This window comes from Leptosomus discolor, chromosome 14, assembly GCF_034619465.1.
Source record: "Leptosomus discolor isolate bLepDis1 chromosome 14, bLepDis1.hap2, whole genome shotgun sequence".
NCBI lineage: Eukaryota > Metazoa > Chordata > Aves > Leptosomiformes > Leptosomidae > Leptosomus > Leptosomus discolor.
In genome coordinates, this window is record NC_141404.1 from 18152075 (window position 1) to 18170627 (window position 18553).

General features: G+C 42.6%; 1 protein-coding gene across 3 annotated transcripts in view; it reads left to right on the forward strand.

Moving 5' to 3' along the window:
- XYLT1 (xylosyltransferase 1) overlaps positions 1-18202 on the forward strand; it is a 200362-nt gene extending 182160 nt beyond the window's left edge. For all 3 annotated transcript variants that reach the window (XM_086472989.1, XM_086472990.1, XM_086472991.1), the window contains 3 exons: positions 3197-3392; positions 9276-9609; positions 17880-18202. In XM_086472989.1, coding sequence (XP_086329115.1) covers positions 3197-3392; positions 9276-9609; positions 17880-18202 — 853 coding nt within the window. The remainder of the gene's footprint in view (positions 1-3196; positions 3393-9275; positions 9610-17879) is intronic.
- The last annotated feature ends 351 nt before the right edge of the window (positions 18203-18553 follow it).

Here is an 18553-nt window from a genome sequence, read left to right on the forward strand (position 1 = left end):
GGATCCAGTTGGGCAGTGCTACCCCCACTGCTGCGTTTTCTTGATTAATTTCAGCAAGTGTATTATACCCGCAGCTCCTAAACCCTCCGTGTGATTGCAGCAGAGGTCATGTTCACCTCTGTTAGGCTTACCAAAAGCAGAGGACAGGATTTCAGAATTAATCTGAACACAGGCAGGTTAATGGTCCTTGCTTGTTTGTTCCCCTGGGTGCATACATGGAGTACAAAGGACTACTTACTCAAGCTGAGCTTGCCTGCTTGGTACAGCTGTCTATGCCAAAAGTGTTGCAACTGGTGGGATCCATTAGCATCAAATAAATAAATTGTATGTATGAATTAATATATATGTAGCACATAAAAGTCCTTATTTTTTAAAGAGGAGCCCCCCCCTATATTCTAGTTTCCTTTTTCATCTATAAGGCTAGCAAAGAAGAGGGATTTGAAGGAAGAATTCCTGGAGTTAGGCTTGCACAGAAAAAGCTCTCTTCATGGTAGATGTTTGCTGCCTGCAAACACATCTGAAGCTGTTTACGTTCAAAGCAGAGAGGTTTCATCTTTTAAAGTCTTACTTTACAGTCTCTTACTTCCTTCTTCAGAATGTATTTTTTGGACCCTGCCTTTTTTTATACTAATAGAAAACACATACAGCCTAAGTCAGCAAATAATGAAGACGCTGCTTGTGCTTTGACAGATGGGCTTTGCCCCTCTTATGTTCTCAAGAGGGAACTGAATGTGCCTTGACCTTCTTAGTTAGTCATGGAAGTGCTGAGCAGTGTCCCATTTAGAAAGATATGGCAATAAGTGATCCAGATTCCTATTACAGCTTTACCAGTAAAGGTTACCGGTGCAAAGCAATAAAAGATCAATAACAATTAGGTAGAAATAATCACTAGTAGCATGCCTTCCTTATATGAAATAAAGGCAGACCTAAAGAAGTCCTGGGTCATTTGTCCTGGAGAGTGAAGCCAGCAGAGAGGTTGGGAGCTATGTATGACCAGTACTGAAATAATTTGACAATTACTTTTGTGCTTATTCCTTTTGCCAGTGTTCTGATGATGATTTATGTCAATAATCAATTTCATTTCTGGGGAGCTTTTCATTGCACAGGAACTCAAGGTGCTTTTCAGGCTTGCTCAGATTATAGATAGGGAAGCCATGTCATCCACCGCTGATTGCAGCTGTCTCCGGGATAAAGTATGGCCCCTTTACAGTGTGCTTGAGCCTCCCGAAGCAGTGCAGGGAGGAATTGCAAACAGTGACATGGATGGGAGGCTTCATTTTCGTACCTACTTGAGCCCCCTCAAAACGCTGTGAGTCAGCGTCCAATTTAAATCGCAGAAAGGAGGATAATCCTCAAGTTTATTATTCACATCTCTTCTCTCTTGATACTATGTTGTTTTTCTAGGTGTATGCATACACTTCCTCTTTCCCCCTCATGATTTTGCATGTCTCTTAACACGGTAATGGCAGGGATATATTTGGGCTGAGCACCTCGACAGTATTCTCTCTGCTGTTGGGGCTAACAGCAGCACGAAGTTAGCTCATACTGCAGTCACCACCCCAGCTCATTTCACACTGCTGCAGGCACTGTGAGGAAAGCCTCTACCACTTCAGATCACATTTGGAGTCAATCCCATGCTGCCACCCGCAGCGGCCCAGGAGGCTTTTATAAGAGAAGCTGCCTTGCACACTTCTCTAACAAGGGCTAGCTCAGCCTCAGAAAGCCGTGCCCCCTGCAGACTGCTCTGGTACCAAATTAGATTGCATATCAGCCTCTTCAGTGGAAGCAACATTAATGTGTGATTGAGATTTAATTTATCTCTCTATCTCTAGGCATTTTTACTCACTGCTGCCAAGAGACAATTTACTCAGACTATTTCAAGGATATTGTAAATATTTGCTGCTGCACACATATAAAACAGGAGGCCTTAGTACTCAGAACAGAAGTGAGATTGTTGCTGGTATTGGCTGTGTAGCTTTACTGTGTTTTTGCTCAGTCCATCAGTGCTGGCCCTGTTTGTACCCTGTCTTCTTATGTTTACTTCTCAAGATCTGGAGACTTCCTTTTGGGTGTTGCTGGTTTCATGTAATGGAAGGTCCTTCTTTGTTAGGTCCTCCTTGTGCTTATGTGTAGAGATGTAATAACTAGCATGAGGAGTCAAACTTAGCTGACTTGGCTGGAAAGGTGTGATGATACTGTTTGGTTTTAAGTGTGTTTCAAACACACTTGTTTCACAGTTAATGGCAGTGCTGTAAAGTAGCAAAATATTTTATTCTAGAGCAATGAATAACATGTTTCTCGTTATTTATGCATTCATATGTACACAAACACCATTACAGATGTTTCTGAGACAGTTGCAGAAAATTGACTATAAATTTCAATTATTTGAAACCATGACTACAATGTCTTTAAATCTGAACTGTAACTGAAGGCTTCCACATTCTCCCAATGAGAGGTTTTTCCTGTTTGTTTGACCTTTTTTAACTTTATTTTTGAGTAAAAAATCCACAGAAAAAAAGCAACCTTACGTTTTTAAGGAATGTGAAGTTTATTTCCTAAAATAAAGAAGACCTGAAATGGGGACCGGGTCCTGGTGTCCTTTGCAGCAGTGCCACCCTACCGAGCACTGCCCTTGGGGAATCGGTTGGGGATGAGATGTATCTCTAGGGAAAGGAGCGGGGCATCAGCGTGCCCGTGCCCGGCCTCGCAGCACCCTCTGCTGTCCCCAGCCTGCTGCTGTCCCACAGCGAGCGAGGGAGGCGCTGCCATTGCCAGGCGTCTGTAGGGACTAACCCTGCTGAAGGCAAAAAAAGGACACCTGATTTGGAGCAATAGATGCATTTCTTGAACATCGTTTGTCCTAGCAAACACTGCTGCAGCCTAACAATGTATATCTCAGAATAAGTAGTAAGGGAAGGGAGTTTTCTGACATGCAGAGGTATCTCCTAAGGAGCTTACAGCTGTGAATGTGTTCTAAATGAGCGTATATTCTTAGTAACATTTTTTATGTTTCAGGGTAATCGGAACAGCCTAAGAATATTTGATAATGAGTCATGAACACATTTGAAATCTCTTAATGTACAGTAGTGAATTTTCTCGTTGAAATAAATGCTTCTTAAGCCATTAGCTCCAAGTAAATGGAGATTTCATGTCTCTCTTGTGTAACTGATAAGCGTGTGCATGTGCTGTTTTACAGATACTACCCCATGGGCCATCCAGTTTCCATCCACCTTTACTTCCTTGCTGACCGTTTCCAAGGCTTCCTGATCAGACACCACGCAACCAATCTGGCTGTCAGTAAGCTGGAAACTTTGGAAACGTGGGTGATGCCAAAGAAAGTCTTTAAGATCGCAAGTCCACCAAGCGATTTTGGAAGATTACAGTTCTCAGAGGTAAGTATTCATAGCCACCCATGCCAAATGTCAGGAGCCTCTGGAAAGATTGCATACTAATTCAGCAGCCTTTGGAAATTGTATTTCCATGTAATTTTTAGGTGAGAGTGGCATTCTAGCATACTGCCATCCTCTTCATTGAAGGAGATACTGTTGCCAGTTCAGATCTGTGATTAACCTTTACGTTACTCCAAGTGTCTTCGCTCCCGCATGTTTTAAGAACAAACTGAAGGCATTTACTATTGTGAAAGGGGCTCACTAACATAGAAGTTTTGTGATTGTGATTGTTGTGAGCCCTGTGAGAGATACCTGGGGAAAATTCCATGGTTTTGCAGCTGCAGATGTGAACAGGGATGTGGTAAGCGTTCCTCTCAAGGGTTTGCTGAAAAAAAAAAAACCATAAAATGAGATAGCCAGGCACCAATGCCACATGTGAGCAGGATATTGATGTTGTAACAAGAAAGAGAAAATTATCACAGCAGTGGCTGAGATTTCCCACAAATCCTGTTATTTGTTCTAGGAATTTGTCTCAGGATCTGACATAAAGTGTAAAAAATGTACGCTAAAATATATCAGGAAAGTTGTCCACTAATAGAACCTGACGTCTGTGCTGTTTTAAAGATGTAACCATCTGAGCAGTTAATTTCATGATTTTTCTTGTTAAGCCACAAATTTCAATCAAGGTATAAAATAGATAGAACAAATGTGTTCCAGTCATTATGGCCAAGTCCATAAATTACCATCTTCTTGAGCAATTAAGAAATGCCTGGGTAGGATTCAGTGTTTTGGTGTGCATGGCAAATCCACGACACTAATGTGCCATTAAAGAGATGGATGGAAAGTGTGTTTCATTTATCAATGTGTCTGATGGTAGGCTTGCCATTTCATGCAATGATAAATGGTCATACAGGCTTTAATTCTTGTGATTTTTAGGAGTATTCTGCTTTTTAGTTGGTATTTTTAATCTCACTTTTGTCCTGATGCCTGCTCTGGGTCCTTCTTTTGAAAGCAACCGGGCTGGCAGCAGGAAGAGTTTTTTCTAATTGTGTGATGAAAAGAAATACACTGATCTCAGTGTTCTAGAACTGAAACAAGAATATATCTGACTTCATTGCAGTTTAGGGAGGAAACAAACCTGGGACAAGAACTTATTTGCTGGCCACTTGCCAGGTCCCCCCTGGCACCAGTGCACCTTTTTTTCCCCAAAACTCGCCCTGCAGCAAGCAAGACCCTGATGGATGGATGTCCTGCAGCAGCAGTGCCCAGTGTCAGCTGACAGGGGAAGTGGTGGCATGTTGGTGGCCTCTTCGCTGCACTGTGCCCACAGCTCTGCAGAGTGTGTTGTCCTGCAGGGAGGATCCCCAGATCCCATGGGACTAATGAGCTGATCTTCATGGCCTCATAAACCACAGCTGGTGTGTAAGCAGCCCTGTAGGAGCTGCTGCTGCAGTGAAGCCATGTGAGTGCAAAGCATGGGAAGGATTTAATCACTGGTGAGCTTTTTTCAGATTAAGGAAACAGGTTTTTTTCTATTTGAAAAGAGTTTTGGTGGCTGCTTACTTGTTTTCATTATTTTTTCTCACCTAGACTCTTTAATTGTCCTCTCCTGTCATAGATGATTAATATTTTAAAAGACCAGAAGATACAAAGTAAATCATTTAATCATTTCTTAATTGTTTATTTTACTTTCTGCCTTCTCTTGGCCTGCAGGCATCTCTGCCTCTGAGCCAAATTATTCTCTCAGTTACCCTGGTATAAATCCAGCATTAACTTCTTCAGCTTCAGTGTGGCTGGAAAGCCTCTGATCTGCTGCCGCTTATTAAAATGCCACTTCTTTGTCAAAGTCCAGCAACTGTAAAACAAACTTAGCAGTTCAGCTACAATGAGGGCATCTACGTTCACAGGTTAAGCACCAGAAAAGAAAATTAAGATTTGTGCTTATTGGGAGATATAACTGCTGGTTCTTCAACAACTTCCACCCCATGATCTGGCAGAAATATAAAACTCAATGGGGCCTTTCTAACTGGGAGCTTTCTTCCCTCTCCCAGCTCACACCAACAGGGCCAGCAGGAAGAGGACAAATACACTGCATTAAGTCTGCTCCAGGTGTATTTGTGACCCTGATGCACAACTGAAATTGCAGCAGAGACGATAAGATCTCTCCAGTCAGCCCTTCCTGCCCTCTGCTCCCTTGCTTTGCTCCTCAGACTGTGCTTCCCAACTAGCAGATTTTGCCGTACACCATGTAAAGACAAGTGGAAAAAAATCAGCTGGTTGAACTGCCTAACAGCCGGGGGGTTAATGATAGTGTTTCAATGGCACATGGCTCCTGCACTCAGTCTTGGGCTGAGTAAAATGAAATAAACTTACAGGAAATCCGAGAGAGGTGATTTCCAAGCATGAAGCTCCCACACCTCCTAAAATTGGCTTGTGCACATGCACACAGTGTGTATCCTACCAGCCTGGGTTCGTGACAATTTTTACATGGAGGGCAGAAGACTGATTTGCTGTGCAGCACTAAAAGTCTCAGCTCGCTGTATATCAGTTGAACACTAAGTTCATTTCTGGTCTTGTTAAGGCTTGTGATTCATCACAGAGAATAAAATAAACTAGGTGGCAGGCAATTAGTGTGCATTGTGTGAACCTAATGGTCCTGTTTGTGGTGAGCAATGAGACACAAACCCATAATCAAGGCATAATTTATCTTGGGAAAATTTTATCTTGGGACTAAACAGAGATAGAAACAGGAGTTTTAAGCCAATGAGACTTCTGGCTTTCCAAATGTACCCCGTGCACAGTGCCTGCTCTTGAAGCCCAAAATCATTGTGATTAAAATAATGATGTGGAAAATGTCAGTTTCTGTGCCACATCCCTTCATAATTTATCAGATATTCATTACTGCTTGATTCCATCCCATACTCTGTGTAATCTGTTTGAAAGTGAAAGCCTACTTAAAATGTTTTAAGGAACTATGAAAAATAGTATAGGACTGTAATATCTCTTGGCCTGTAAAATCAGACATCACAGTACTGGGAACTCAGCTGTGTAGAGTTCAAGGGAGGAGGTATAAACCTCCAGATAGTGCTTTTAAGTAAAATTCCCTTTAAAATACTGTGCTTCTAAAACCAGCTTGTACTATAAGCTGTGCAGTATGTCCCCCATCTGGAAACTGGACATAAAGGGCAGATCCTGTAAACAGATGCATGCAGCTCCCTGCCTTTCCCTTCCCAAAGGTGCCTGTGGTGCACAACCCCAAGTGGTGTCAGCACCTTGTCTTGATCTAAGCCCTGGCGTGCAGGGTGCCAGGTGCCTTGCCTTGCTCTGTGCAGTGTTTTCTTCTTGTTCTTGTGCTGTTGTTTTTGTGGACCTGCACACCCTGACAGTGGTGTGATGGGCTCTCATGGGAAGCAATTGCCACCAGCATGAGAGTTGTCCCTTCCTCCCCTCTTCTCTTGCCCTTTGACTGCAACTTGGTTTACATTAGGGAACCCAGTAACATGCCAGCACGAAGCTTAACAACCAGACAACAATTTTGTTATAATTTTTCCCCAAAACCTACTTTCACTCTTCTACAGACCACTCTAATAAGCCTTTACACGTGTGAAGACATCTCAACATCTTTTGTGCAACCTGGTGTTGAGCAGTGTCACCTGACAGTTGGAGCAAGGGCATTGTAACTTCCTGATGTCTTTTCCGAGGGATGAGAGACTAAAGAGAGGGAAATAGTTGGATGTTGCAGATGAATGTTTAATTTTTGAGGATGAAGTAAGCTTTCTTTAAGGAGTTCTTCAGTAAGAAGTATCAAGTGTGGTGGAAAGAGCTTCCTTATAGGCTTTTCTTTGCCCAGGAGGGTGTAGATTTGTTTTGCATGTTGTGGCTTTGTTATTTCCAGATCCCTTGAGCTCCAGTAGGTGTGACATGGCCGCACGCGGTGAAGGCTGGCGGAGTAAATAATAAGATCTGCTCAGGAAATTTTCTTTCTCAGCTTATTTCCTTACGTATTCAGTTGGTCTTGTCAAGAAAGTACGCACTGACAGCTCCTCGAGGCAGTCGATGCTTGGGTCTGATATCTGGGCTATGCTGTCCAGTTTGATTAGCTGGTGTGCTAGGTGAAATAGCTCTGAAATACCAGCGAGTCTGTTGTGTTGATTGCAGAGCAGTGGAAGGCTCATTTTGTCTCATATTCTGCAATGTCATAGTCTGGTAGGAGGAATTCATATGATGACAGATGGATTTAGGATGGTAGGGTTTTATTCTACTGGCCTTGTAGCTTTTTGCTTGCAGTCCTCCTGTAATTTGTCTGCCAACCACAGTGATTTATTTAGAAGGGACTGGGGACTGGACAGTTTCCAGTACAGGTATCAGTGGTAGTAGGCATCAGGTAATTGTTATGTTTTATGGATTTGCTCATGAAATGAGATGAAATCCAGAAGAAAAATCTCTGAAGCAGATGAGCTACAGTTACTATTCTTTCAAGAAAGCAGGTTCAGACCATGCCCATGTGAGGTGAAGATTAGGAATAAGGACAGTTCTGTGTTGGGGAAATCTTCAATATCCACAGATGCTGAAAGAGGGGATCCTGTCTCTGGGTGCATAGGCCTCCAGAGACTGCTTGAGAGGATCCCATGGTTTCTGTATAGGGAGAAAATCAACTCTTCTGTCATCTACAGCGTTTGTTTGGAGATTAAGGCCGAAAAAGACCTGAGGGAGTATGAGGGATTTTAGTACCAGGCTGGCCAAAACATCTGTGTGTCTCTCCAAGGAATGACATCAGATGTCTGCTTGCCAAAAGGAGCCAAGGGGTTCTCCTGTTCTTCACATCAGATGGAGTCCCTCAAATCTTTTTGTGTTTGATTTTGATCACTTTTGATTTGAGATCATGGGAACTGGACCTCATGGAACAAGCAAGGTGGGCTCTTCCTTCAAAAGCAAATATACAGCTTTCAATACTGCAGTCCACCAGGTTTTGTTCTCAAGAATTGATGGAAGTGGTTCATTAATGGTCAGCCTCATAAACACATGCTAGATTTAGTGCTGGGATAGTAAGTCTTTCAGTTGGCTTAAGATGGCCAGTTACTACGTTTTCATGCAATCTGTTCAGATGGGCGTATTTTTAGTAGTGTACAAGTGTTAATGGCAACAGCTGCTAAGTGTGTATCATCCCGTGAGTTATGGGTGAACCATTAAAATTCATATAAAGAGCATTGAAATATGAAAGCTGCTAAAAAAAAGAATAATAGTATTTACACTAGATTGTGAATCAGCTGTTTTACTGTTAGTGAATAAATAAAAAAGCAAAGTCACTATTGTGACAGTAAGAAAAGAGTTTACCAGAAATAATTTCCCACATAAGGCAAGGAGACAGCATTTTGTGGACAGATTGTAGTAAAGGACCTGATGTGACTTGCCCTAAAGTCAGCAAAAGCCTCTTCCTTGGTCTCAGCAGTTACTGGGTAGGTCTCTACTGCAGGGTCTGACTCTCAAATGTATGATACATTTTCACGACCCAGGAGATGATGGGTTGTATTTTATTCTATGCATAGCCTGTGTTCAGTCACTAGGCTTGCTACTTTATTGACTGCTTCCATGTGGAGGAAATTGGAGAGCTGCTATAGCCTGTTGTGTCACTCTTAAGGAAAGAACACCTTTCTATCAATCAAAAGTGGACAATTGGACCAAAAAAACAAGCCTTGCATTCAAGGTTGTCTCGCAGTTTGTGTACACATTATGGTCTCAGGTTGTGTTGCCATCAGCCTTTCTGTGTTTGCATAATTCATGTTATTAAAGAAATGTGATTTGTATGTCTTGAGAGCCTTTATTTGACGTAAGGGTCTTAAATGCTTACAGAGATGATGTTAGCAGCAATGTGGTCTTTGATTTCAGATTGGCACCGAATGGGACGCCAAGGAAAGGCTTTTCCGGAATTTTGGAGGACTCCTCGGGCCGACAGATGAGCCAGTTGGCATGCAGAAATGGGGAAAAGGCCCCAACGTCACCGTTACTGTCATTTGGGTGGATCCTGTTAATGTAATTGCCGCAACATATGATATTCTTATTGAATCCAGTGCTGAATTTACTCATTACAAACCACCTTTGAATTTGCCCCTGCGACCCGGTGTCTGGACAATAAAAATTCTACACCACTGGGTACAGGTAGCTGAAACCAAATTCCTTGTTACTCCTCTCACCTTCTCTAATCGGCAGCCTATCAAACAAGGTAAGTTTTATTATTTGGTACAGGAATAATACAGTTATTGTGTTGATATTCACTGTAGATGCTGCTGTTAAAAACAAAGTAGCACTGTATTGGAAAAGGAGAAAAGAAAGGAATTTTATAGATACTAAATCAGTAAAAATTGTTGCACTAGACAAGCAGAACTGTCTGTATCCAGTCCTTAAACACAGCCACTTTGAAGAAAAGGCTATTTGTATCTTTAAAATATGCACAGTTCAGAATCCAGAGAACTTCAGACTCTCAATAATCTAACAGCTATCGTAAAAGCCATCGCTTAGAAAGAAAAATGGACCTTTCTCTGCCTCTTTTCCATCACATTTGCTCAAAAAGAGTTACAGATGTTTAAACTGTTATCTTGACAAAGTCTATGTGTTTAACAATAAAAGCATTAATACGCAAAATGGTGAATTAGACAAAATTGCCCTAGGCCAGAGCTCATCTGATGTATTGTCAGGTCCAGGCATTCGCTCTCGCCTGATATCTGCCAAAACCTTCTCAGTACACGCCAAGCAGTCGTGTTAGAGAAACAGCTATGGATCCGGCGATCCCAGTAAGTACGCTCAGACCCACGCTGACATTTTTTAGAAAGAAAGCATTTTCTTCCCTGCCGCAGCAGCCCTGAGCTGTGCAAATACAGAGGACATTCTCGCACTGCCGGTGTCTACAGGCTCCCAGCAGCAGTTTGCACTGGCAGCGGCATTATTTGAGCACTCGAGTCTTCAGCCAGTGCCGAGGACATGGGGCTGGGAGAAAAGAGAACATTTTGTAGCCACACCTGTTTTCTTATTCAAGTAAGATCAAAACGAGTTTGTTGCTATGAATATCTTTACCATTCTTAACATGCTCAAGTGCTTCCATCTGCCCAGTATTAATATTCATAACTTTAGACATCTTAAATTTGCTAGATACATGAACGATCCTATTAAGTTTTCAGAAGTTCTTCTTCCTGACCATGCAGCAAATAAATGGAGTCAGGCATTTACCTTCCAGCGTAACATGCTGCTTCTGTAATGCAAACACCACCAGAAAACTGCTGAGAGCTAATGCAGCCCCTTATCTTGCTCAACAGGAGCTTGATTCTACACATTTCTCAGCAGAAGAGCTAACTTACTGATTTCTTCTTCTGACATTTGGTGGCATCATTTCTTAAGCAGAAACTAAACCACCAACAACCTGCTGCTGTTATTAGCTAATAGGCAATGATAAATTGTAAAGAAACACCGTGTATAGAAGGAATATATTTTTAAAGTTTGAGGCAACCTACTTCTAAATGCAACTGTCTCCTGGAAATTAATGAATTCTGTGTTCTTTGGTAATTTAACAGTTAAGGCATAAATTGGATGGAAAATGTGGCATGTAGCCAGCAACGTTGCTGCTTTTCCCTATAATATGAGAGCCCGGTGGACAGTTAAGTGTATCTCAGACTTCAACCATGAGTCCACACTTTATGGTGTAAAGGCAGAACTCCCTCTGGTCCAAACTGAATCTGGAATAATTCCACTGAAGTTACGGAGTTACTCCATATTGCCTGGTGATACCCTGAGAGAAGATCTCGCTCATATGTATTGTTAAAGAGCCCTGTTTATTCATATGGTAACTAGAATCTACTATAGGAATGAAATATAAAGCTTGGGAACAATACTATTGAGGAAAAAAGCCTCAGGAGTGATTTGCTACTGATGATGTGATGTATAATCCCCCAGATGTCTGAGGCATGAAGGTAAAGAAGAAAATTAATTACAGGGGCAGATAATGACACTCCACTGTAGTTAGAATTGTATTTACAATGCAAATTCCTGTTGTTTGGGTTTTTTAAGGCTTTCTGTCTCAGTGACGCTATTGTGTTCTGTGCAGGCAACTGTCATTTAGCTTTGATTTCCAGCTTTTGTCAGTTTGTCACCACTTTATTATTTAAATATATTTTTCTCTGCCAAATAATGGCATTACGAGAGTATGACAGAAGAATTAGAACTTCTAAAAGAACAGTCTCTGTTACTGTTGTAAACAATGCAAAAGCTGCCAAAAATCTTCTAAAATGAAGGAATAGTATTATTGTCTTGTCTCAACACTGAAAATAAAACATACATCAGACTTAGCCAGGAGTTGACAGCAGAAGAGGGGAATATGTTTTATTAGGGATTTCTTTAAAATTTTGTTCTTCCAGCCATCCTCCTTCACCCCCACTCATCCCACCCCACCTCACCCCCAAAAACAGAGAGAAAACAAAAAAAAAGCTGTAGCTCCTGTCATAAGGATTACCCTGGAAAGTAATTTGCTACTCCAGAAGCTTTTTGAATGAGTGATGCATTTCATACCACTTTGCATGTCATTGCTTGATAATGATTCAGCCCCCTCTGTCTCATATACTCCAGATGTAAATCTGGAGTCTGCGTAGTTACATACATAAAAATCTGTCCATGGTCTTGTGTGTAATTTCTTTGTGTCATTCTAAAAGCCGTTTGCACAAATCTGGCAGCAGTGCAGCAGCCACTGAAATCTTGTTATCTCGAGAGCATGGATGTGACAACAATCACTGTATTTCCTAAATCATTACTTATCTACACATCACTTCAGCCTGGAGCACAAGGAAAAGTTGCTTTTGGTTTCGCAGCATCACGAAGGGAGCCACTTGCTCCTCATTTGAATAATCACAGTAAAACTTGTCCGTTCCTGTATCATGACTCTCAAAATTGATTATTACAATTCAAAATGAAAAAATTAATCATGGGACGGCTACCAGCAAAATGTTTTCTTTAGCAGTTTATAAAAACAGCATATGCAGCTGATTTATTCATTCTGTTCTGTGCATGCAAGTAAAACCATAAAGGGAAATCAAGAGCAGGTGTTTTCTTTGATACTGTGTTCAGGTGTACATAACTGACAGAATGTAAATAGTTTTAAAAACACAGATTCATTAACCTTTTTAAAACCTGAATCTATAAGAGATCAGATCTTACATGGAATTACTGAGTATGCTGGGAGGTTTGGGGTATTTCCACTGTAAATGAGGCTCCCAAAGCTATTGCAGTGGAAAGTCTAGAATCAAATGTTATTTATTCTTTCTTGCCGCTCTTCCCCTTCCAGTCATCCAAATCTGTGTCTATTTTCTCTGGTATGAGTTGTGTCACAGATCAGCTCTGCCTTGAGCAGATCCTCTGGCTCAGGAGTGCCTTCAAGTGTTTGCCTGGTTGGAAAAAGAAAAAAAAGAAAAGAAAAGGAAAATTAAGTGAATTTGTGAGTTAAATCATTTGGAGAAATCAGATTCACTTGCTTTGCCAGTCTCTCCTTTCCCCTATGTCCTACACAGCCAGATTCTGTTTTATTCTTCTTCTAAATGGCAATTTTGAGTTTCTCACCATATGGCTGAGTGCGTTAAAGCCAAGAACTCTGTGCTTATTGTAAGGACGTGGGAGGGCTGCCAAGGACCAGCAGGATGCCCTAGGATTAAATTGTGCCAAGACAGAGAGGGAATGTAACGTGAAGGAGACAAAACAGGGAGAAGATCAGTAGAAGATCTGTAGCAATGATAGTAAGACAGGAATGGGAGTTTCTTGCTGTCTGCTTTAGGCAGCTTCAATTTAAGTGCAGCTCGGAGACTTTGCCAGCTGTCCACATCCCCTGCATAGGGACTGGAAAGGCAGAGGCAATCAACGGGTATAATTCAGAGCATTTAGCCAGCAGTTCACAAATGTAATCCAAGCTACCAAGTAGATTTCAGTTCCTAAGAAAACAGCAAATTCAGTAGAGGTTAGCTCTGATCCCCATCATCCTGCTTTCCCACCCTTCCATGCTCTACAAAGTCCATGTGAAGCAGTCATGCCAAATGTGATCACACACGTCTCCCAGGGGCACGAAGAGGGGCAGAGAAAGAGCCAAAGCAATTTAATTTTTAGATTTTAGTTTCTATTCATGGCAAAGTTTCCACAGCGATCTCTCAGCTGGAGCGATGATAATGAGTTAATGTATAGCACCCGTGCCGTTAAGGCTAAATAGGTTACTGTGAGCCGGTGGGCAGATTTTCTTCTGGGGCAGAAAGAGCCCCAGACATCAAGCACATACTAAACACTAGATTGAAAATAAATAAATAAGTGAATAAATAAAATGTTTATTCCATGTTTGGTTCCTAGTTTGAGTGCATGCCCCGGACATGGGGCTTCTGGTCTCTGATGCTCCACAATGGGATGGGGAGCCTTAAATGCCAGCTCATGGTCCCTGTACCCTCTAACTGCAGCCACCTATTTCAAAAGCTTGACGGCATTAGCAGACATACTGCGGCACATGCATGCATCTCAAAGACCTTTTAACCTAATCCATATTTATAGATCATCTTAATTAAGTATATACTGGGAAACCTTTGTTTTGCCGTTGGTTGTTTGCAGTGGCTCAATCAATTCTAATTGCATCTCTACAGATTATAAAGTGGGTGGCAACTTGTGTCAGAACTGCTGTGATTTCTTTAAATTAACCAGAGGTAACATGACATGTTCTTGATAAACACTGTAATAGCAGCAGGCAAGCGCATGACTGCAGAAGAGTAGACATGCCCTGGAATCGTCATTCTGAGAAAAACCCTGAAGACAGGGATTTGCTTCGAAATTTAGTTCAGATCCAGTTGACAAGGAGTCGATTAGCTTCACAATGAGCCAATGCAGCACTGTCTTGTTTGCTGCAAGAGAAAACAAACAAAATGTCAATAAAAAATTACCTCTTTGCCAGAGGGTTTCAACACAATTCAAGTAAAGAAATAAAGCTGTACATTCTGTGTTGCTTTAAAAAAAAACCACAGGTCTAGCGCCTTAATGTGTACCAAGGTAACCACACTTTTCATTCCTTAGCCCACTCTCTGCCTAAACTCATTTGCTTTTTCTGTAAAACGAAGAACAAACCCACACAAAAATGCTGAAATCCCAGCCTGTGCGGCTGACTATAGGCTGTGTATTTAGTCCAAAGAAGTTATACCAAGAAAAGTCAGTTGGGAAATGAAGTGCCCTCCCAGAGTGAAAAGCAAACAAAAATGGGGGACAAAAATAACTAATTTTTTTAAAGCTCTAATTTAGAGTCATTTTGCATTGATACATGTCCTCCTGAAGTCAAAGGGCTATTTGAATGTGTTTGCTGGCAAAAAAATCTGGCTTAATGTCTGCTATTCAGCTAGTTTTGAATTGGTTGCTCTAACTGTACAGATTTAAATGTCTAAATGCCCATCTCATAGGGGCAAGCCTTACATTCCTCGTTATTTTTTCGTGAGCAAGGACTGAGGTGTCAGTGTTTTAAAAGCATGCCCAGTAGCTGCAGCTTCTTACACAGTATTTCAGGGCTTGGGATCCGCACTGTCTCTCTCCTGTCGCAGCACAGTAAGTTACAGAGTCATGGTTATCTCTCTTTCATTCTTCCTTTAATGCAAAGAGGAATAGCCCACATCTATCATAGCTTGGATGAGAGTCATCCTCCTCAGTTTCATCTGGGAACTTCCCAACAAAGACTTGGAGGCTTCAGGAGAGGTTTCTGGGTTGAATCATCAGCATTTCCTATTCATTAGTATACATAGCTCTGCACTGAGACTGCTGTTACCCAGCTCTTTCTTTACAGGACATGTAGACACCTAACTTGGGGTCTTTGCTCTGCTGTGGGACCAGACAATCCCCTACCACTACCATGTCAGGGTTTCATCATGTGTCTCACATCGGAGAAGCACATTTTCACTGTGGGCAGCGGTAGCCCTTAACACACTGAAAAACATAGTGTTTTGTTCCCTTTAGTACTGTCCTCAGCAGTCTTTTCTTTTCCTATCTGCAGATATTTGTGTGTAGCTTTCCAAAAAAGTTTATCTTCAGTCCCGTTACGCACCATCCCTGTTGTGCCTGCCGGCACGCCCTCGCAGTGCAGCCAGTTCCCGAGCAGAGCGTGGCAGTCACTCAGTGGTGCCGAAGGAAACGGCTGTGTGTTGGTGTGAGACACACAGCATGTCCGACACAATTACAGCAATAGCAGAGTGGAGAAATTTGAATGTGTTGAAGAGGCTGAGGTTCTCTCCTTTATTTTGGCAAAAGCAGTCCACTGATCTTAAGCAACAACGGTCACAGATTCAGAGAAAAAATTATCTCCTGCTGCATCACCAAGCACTGGGTGCTACAGTTTCTGTAGTTTTCATTCCTTCCAGTCCTGATCATCCACCAAGTCCTGAAGCCTGGGACAAGTGCAAGGCTGAGCCAGAGACAAGAGCAAGTTCTATTTCATCCTGTTATTTGTGTGAAAAAAGGTCTCTCTTGTTCTGTCCACTAAACACATGCACACCAGGCTTTAATTCAGCAAGCTCTCTGAATTGCCCGTTTCAATCAGATGATCCTGCTAGTAATGCCAACTCTTATTTGTTTTGGGATTTTTACTTAGAATGTTCCTGTTTAATTAATATGTTGACAAACAGTCTTCTGTGTTTAATTGCTTCCAAAGGAGGAAATTTAATCATGTGTGCTTGTTCTGTTTCTTAAACTGCAGTGCTCTGGCAGAGCACACTTCTGACACATGTGCATGGAATAATCTCATTTTGGCTAGAGATTATTGTGGATATCTACCATTTAAATAAAAAGAGGGATTTAGATGAACAGTTAAGTGATGTGTAATGGTGCTGGGGATGTGCAGACCTAATTTAATTGGAAATTTGAAATAATGGACTTGCACAGTGTTTGACAAAGACTTTGCAAATGTAACAGCAAAGCTCCAATTAAATGTCCCTTTTCCCTCTAAATAAATGTACTGATTTATTGCCAGTGCCTGAGATACTGTCCTCTGCATGGAAGAAAGGACTCAGTGTCAGGCTGCAGCACAAGGACATGTGGAAGGAATTGTAGCCATGAATATGTAATTCCTGGCCTCTAAACGTTATCTGAGTGTGGTGGCTTTCCTAGCCTGGAGCCCCCTGAATGGGCCCATTTTCTGTTCTGGACAGTGTGTGTGTTGGCAGAGCTAAACGTACCCTCTGTGCTGCAGGAGCGAGGATGCTAGGGAGGTCAGCTGAGAAGAGAAAGAAATGGCTGCAAATTTACTCCCAAGAGGCACTCAGTGAACGTTTTTGGAGGGTCCAGTTCTGATTTTGTGAGCAGCACCTTGGTGCACTCACAGACCTTAAGTCAGCCAGCCGGTCTGACAAGGGTGATCTGACCCACAGTGGCCAATTCAAGGTCTTTGAAGGATTTATCAATGTTTTATCAATTTTTGACAATGATTTTTACTGCAATAATACAGATTTGGGGCAACGTACTGCATGTTGCTGAGGTTCTGTAAGGAAAGCAACTACAATGCAAAGTGTCATTAGGAAATATTTGTGATCTGTTATTCGTCACAAGAGCTTGAAATGTCATTGTCATGAGAGAATATTTTCCCAGTGGGACTGGAGCATTTCCAGAAATGATGCTGGGGCTACACGTATTTCGTAATGGGTCCAGTCTGTCCAAGGCTGTGGTAGTGTCCTTCCAGTACCAGGAAAGGCACCACCCAGTTTTTGGAGGCAGATCGAACTAACAAATGTGACTTTTCAACGGCAGGGCAAGGTTCATCAGTTTAGAGGAAAAAAACAGGCTAAGGTCCTGGCTCTTCCTCCTAAACCGGTCAATGATAGCACCTGAAGGTCTGACAAAGGTTGGCAGCTTTCTCACACCAAGCGTCCCTGATTTGGGACTGTTTCCTAATTTCAAAGCGCAGCCTTCTCTGGGTGTCCACAGGGGTAACTTCAGCTGCATGGGTCTTGTCTCTCAGTCTGCTTCTGCAGCAAATGAGGCAAAATTAGCTTCTCCTGAATGCAAATTGGATTTCTCCCGAGAAGGGGCTGCATGTTGATCAGGCTCCAGATACAGACAGGAGCCCATAGCTGGGACACCCTTGACGCTGGGCCTGCCTTTTTGTTGTGCTGTGCAGAGCAGCTCTGTGTCATGGCTGGGCGTCCTGCAGCTCTGGGGATACCGGTTGTGCGTGATGATAATAAGGACGATGCTGCTTTCAGCCTCAGTGCTTCGCCCTGCTAACACAGCACTTGCAGGCTGAGCATCATGGTGAGCGGAGCTTGTAGTGGTGAGCACGAGGAGCTGAAGAGCTGAGCACAGCCGGTCGTCCTCAGGATGCAGCGTGTCCTCAATGCTGCGGAAACGGACGATAGCACACCGCTAACTTTTGCCTTTTTGTTTGCTGTACCCTTAGATCACGAAGGTTTTTCTTTTTTTTTAACACACTAACTTTTGGGTTTATTTCTGCATTTCCAGAGGAAGCGATGAAGTATCACAGTGGGCCTCCAAAGAATGCATACATGGAGCAGAGCTTCCAGGGCTTGAACCCCGTCCTGAACATCCCCATCAGTGCCACCCGCCTGGACCAGGCCAAGAGGAATGCAGGGCTCGTGGGCGCCCAGCTGGAAGCCTGGGTGGACTCTCTGGTCGGCAGCGTCTGGTCAGCCGTGGACATCTGCAGCACCGGCCCCACCGCCTGTCCAGTCATGCAGGGCTGTACTCAGACAGCCTGGAGCTCCCTGAGCCCGGACCCTAAATCTGAGCTGGGCCCTGTCAAACCTGACGGTCGCTTGAGGTAGCATCTGGTACGCTCTCCTCCAGCATAGATTTTTTAAAAGGGAATTTAACCTTGCTCATATGTGAATCTTGCACCAGATTTCAGAAACCTAAGGGAACATTATACTTTTTTGTTACTTATTGCAATATAATTAATTTGAAAAAAAAAAAAAAAAAAAGTTCTGACAAGGCCTTTGGCACTGCCCTCTCCATCAGCTCTGTCAGGAGCAGCTTTGGTCATCCCGCTGCCTCTGCGGGTTTCTAAACACCAGCAGCAAGCCATGGAGAAGGCAGTGAAGGAGCAGCTGCTGAAAGTGTTTTTTAAGAATAAATTTGTTCGTACCTCTGGTGTTTCATAGGCTTTCATTACTTTG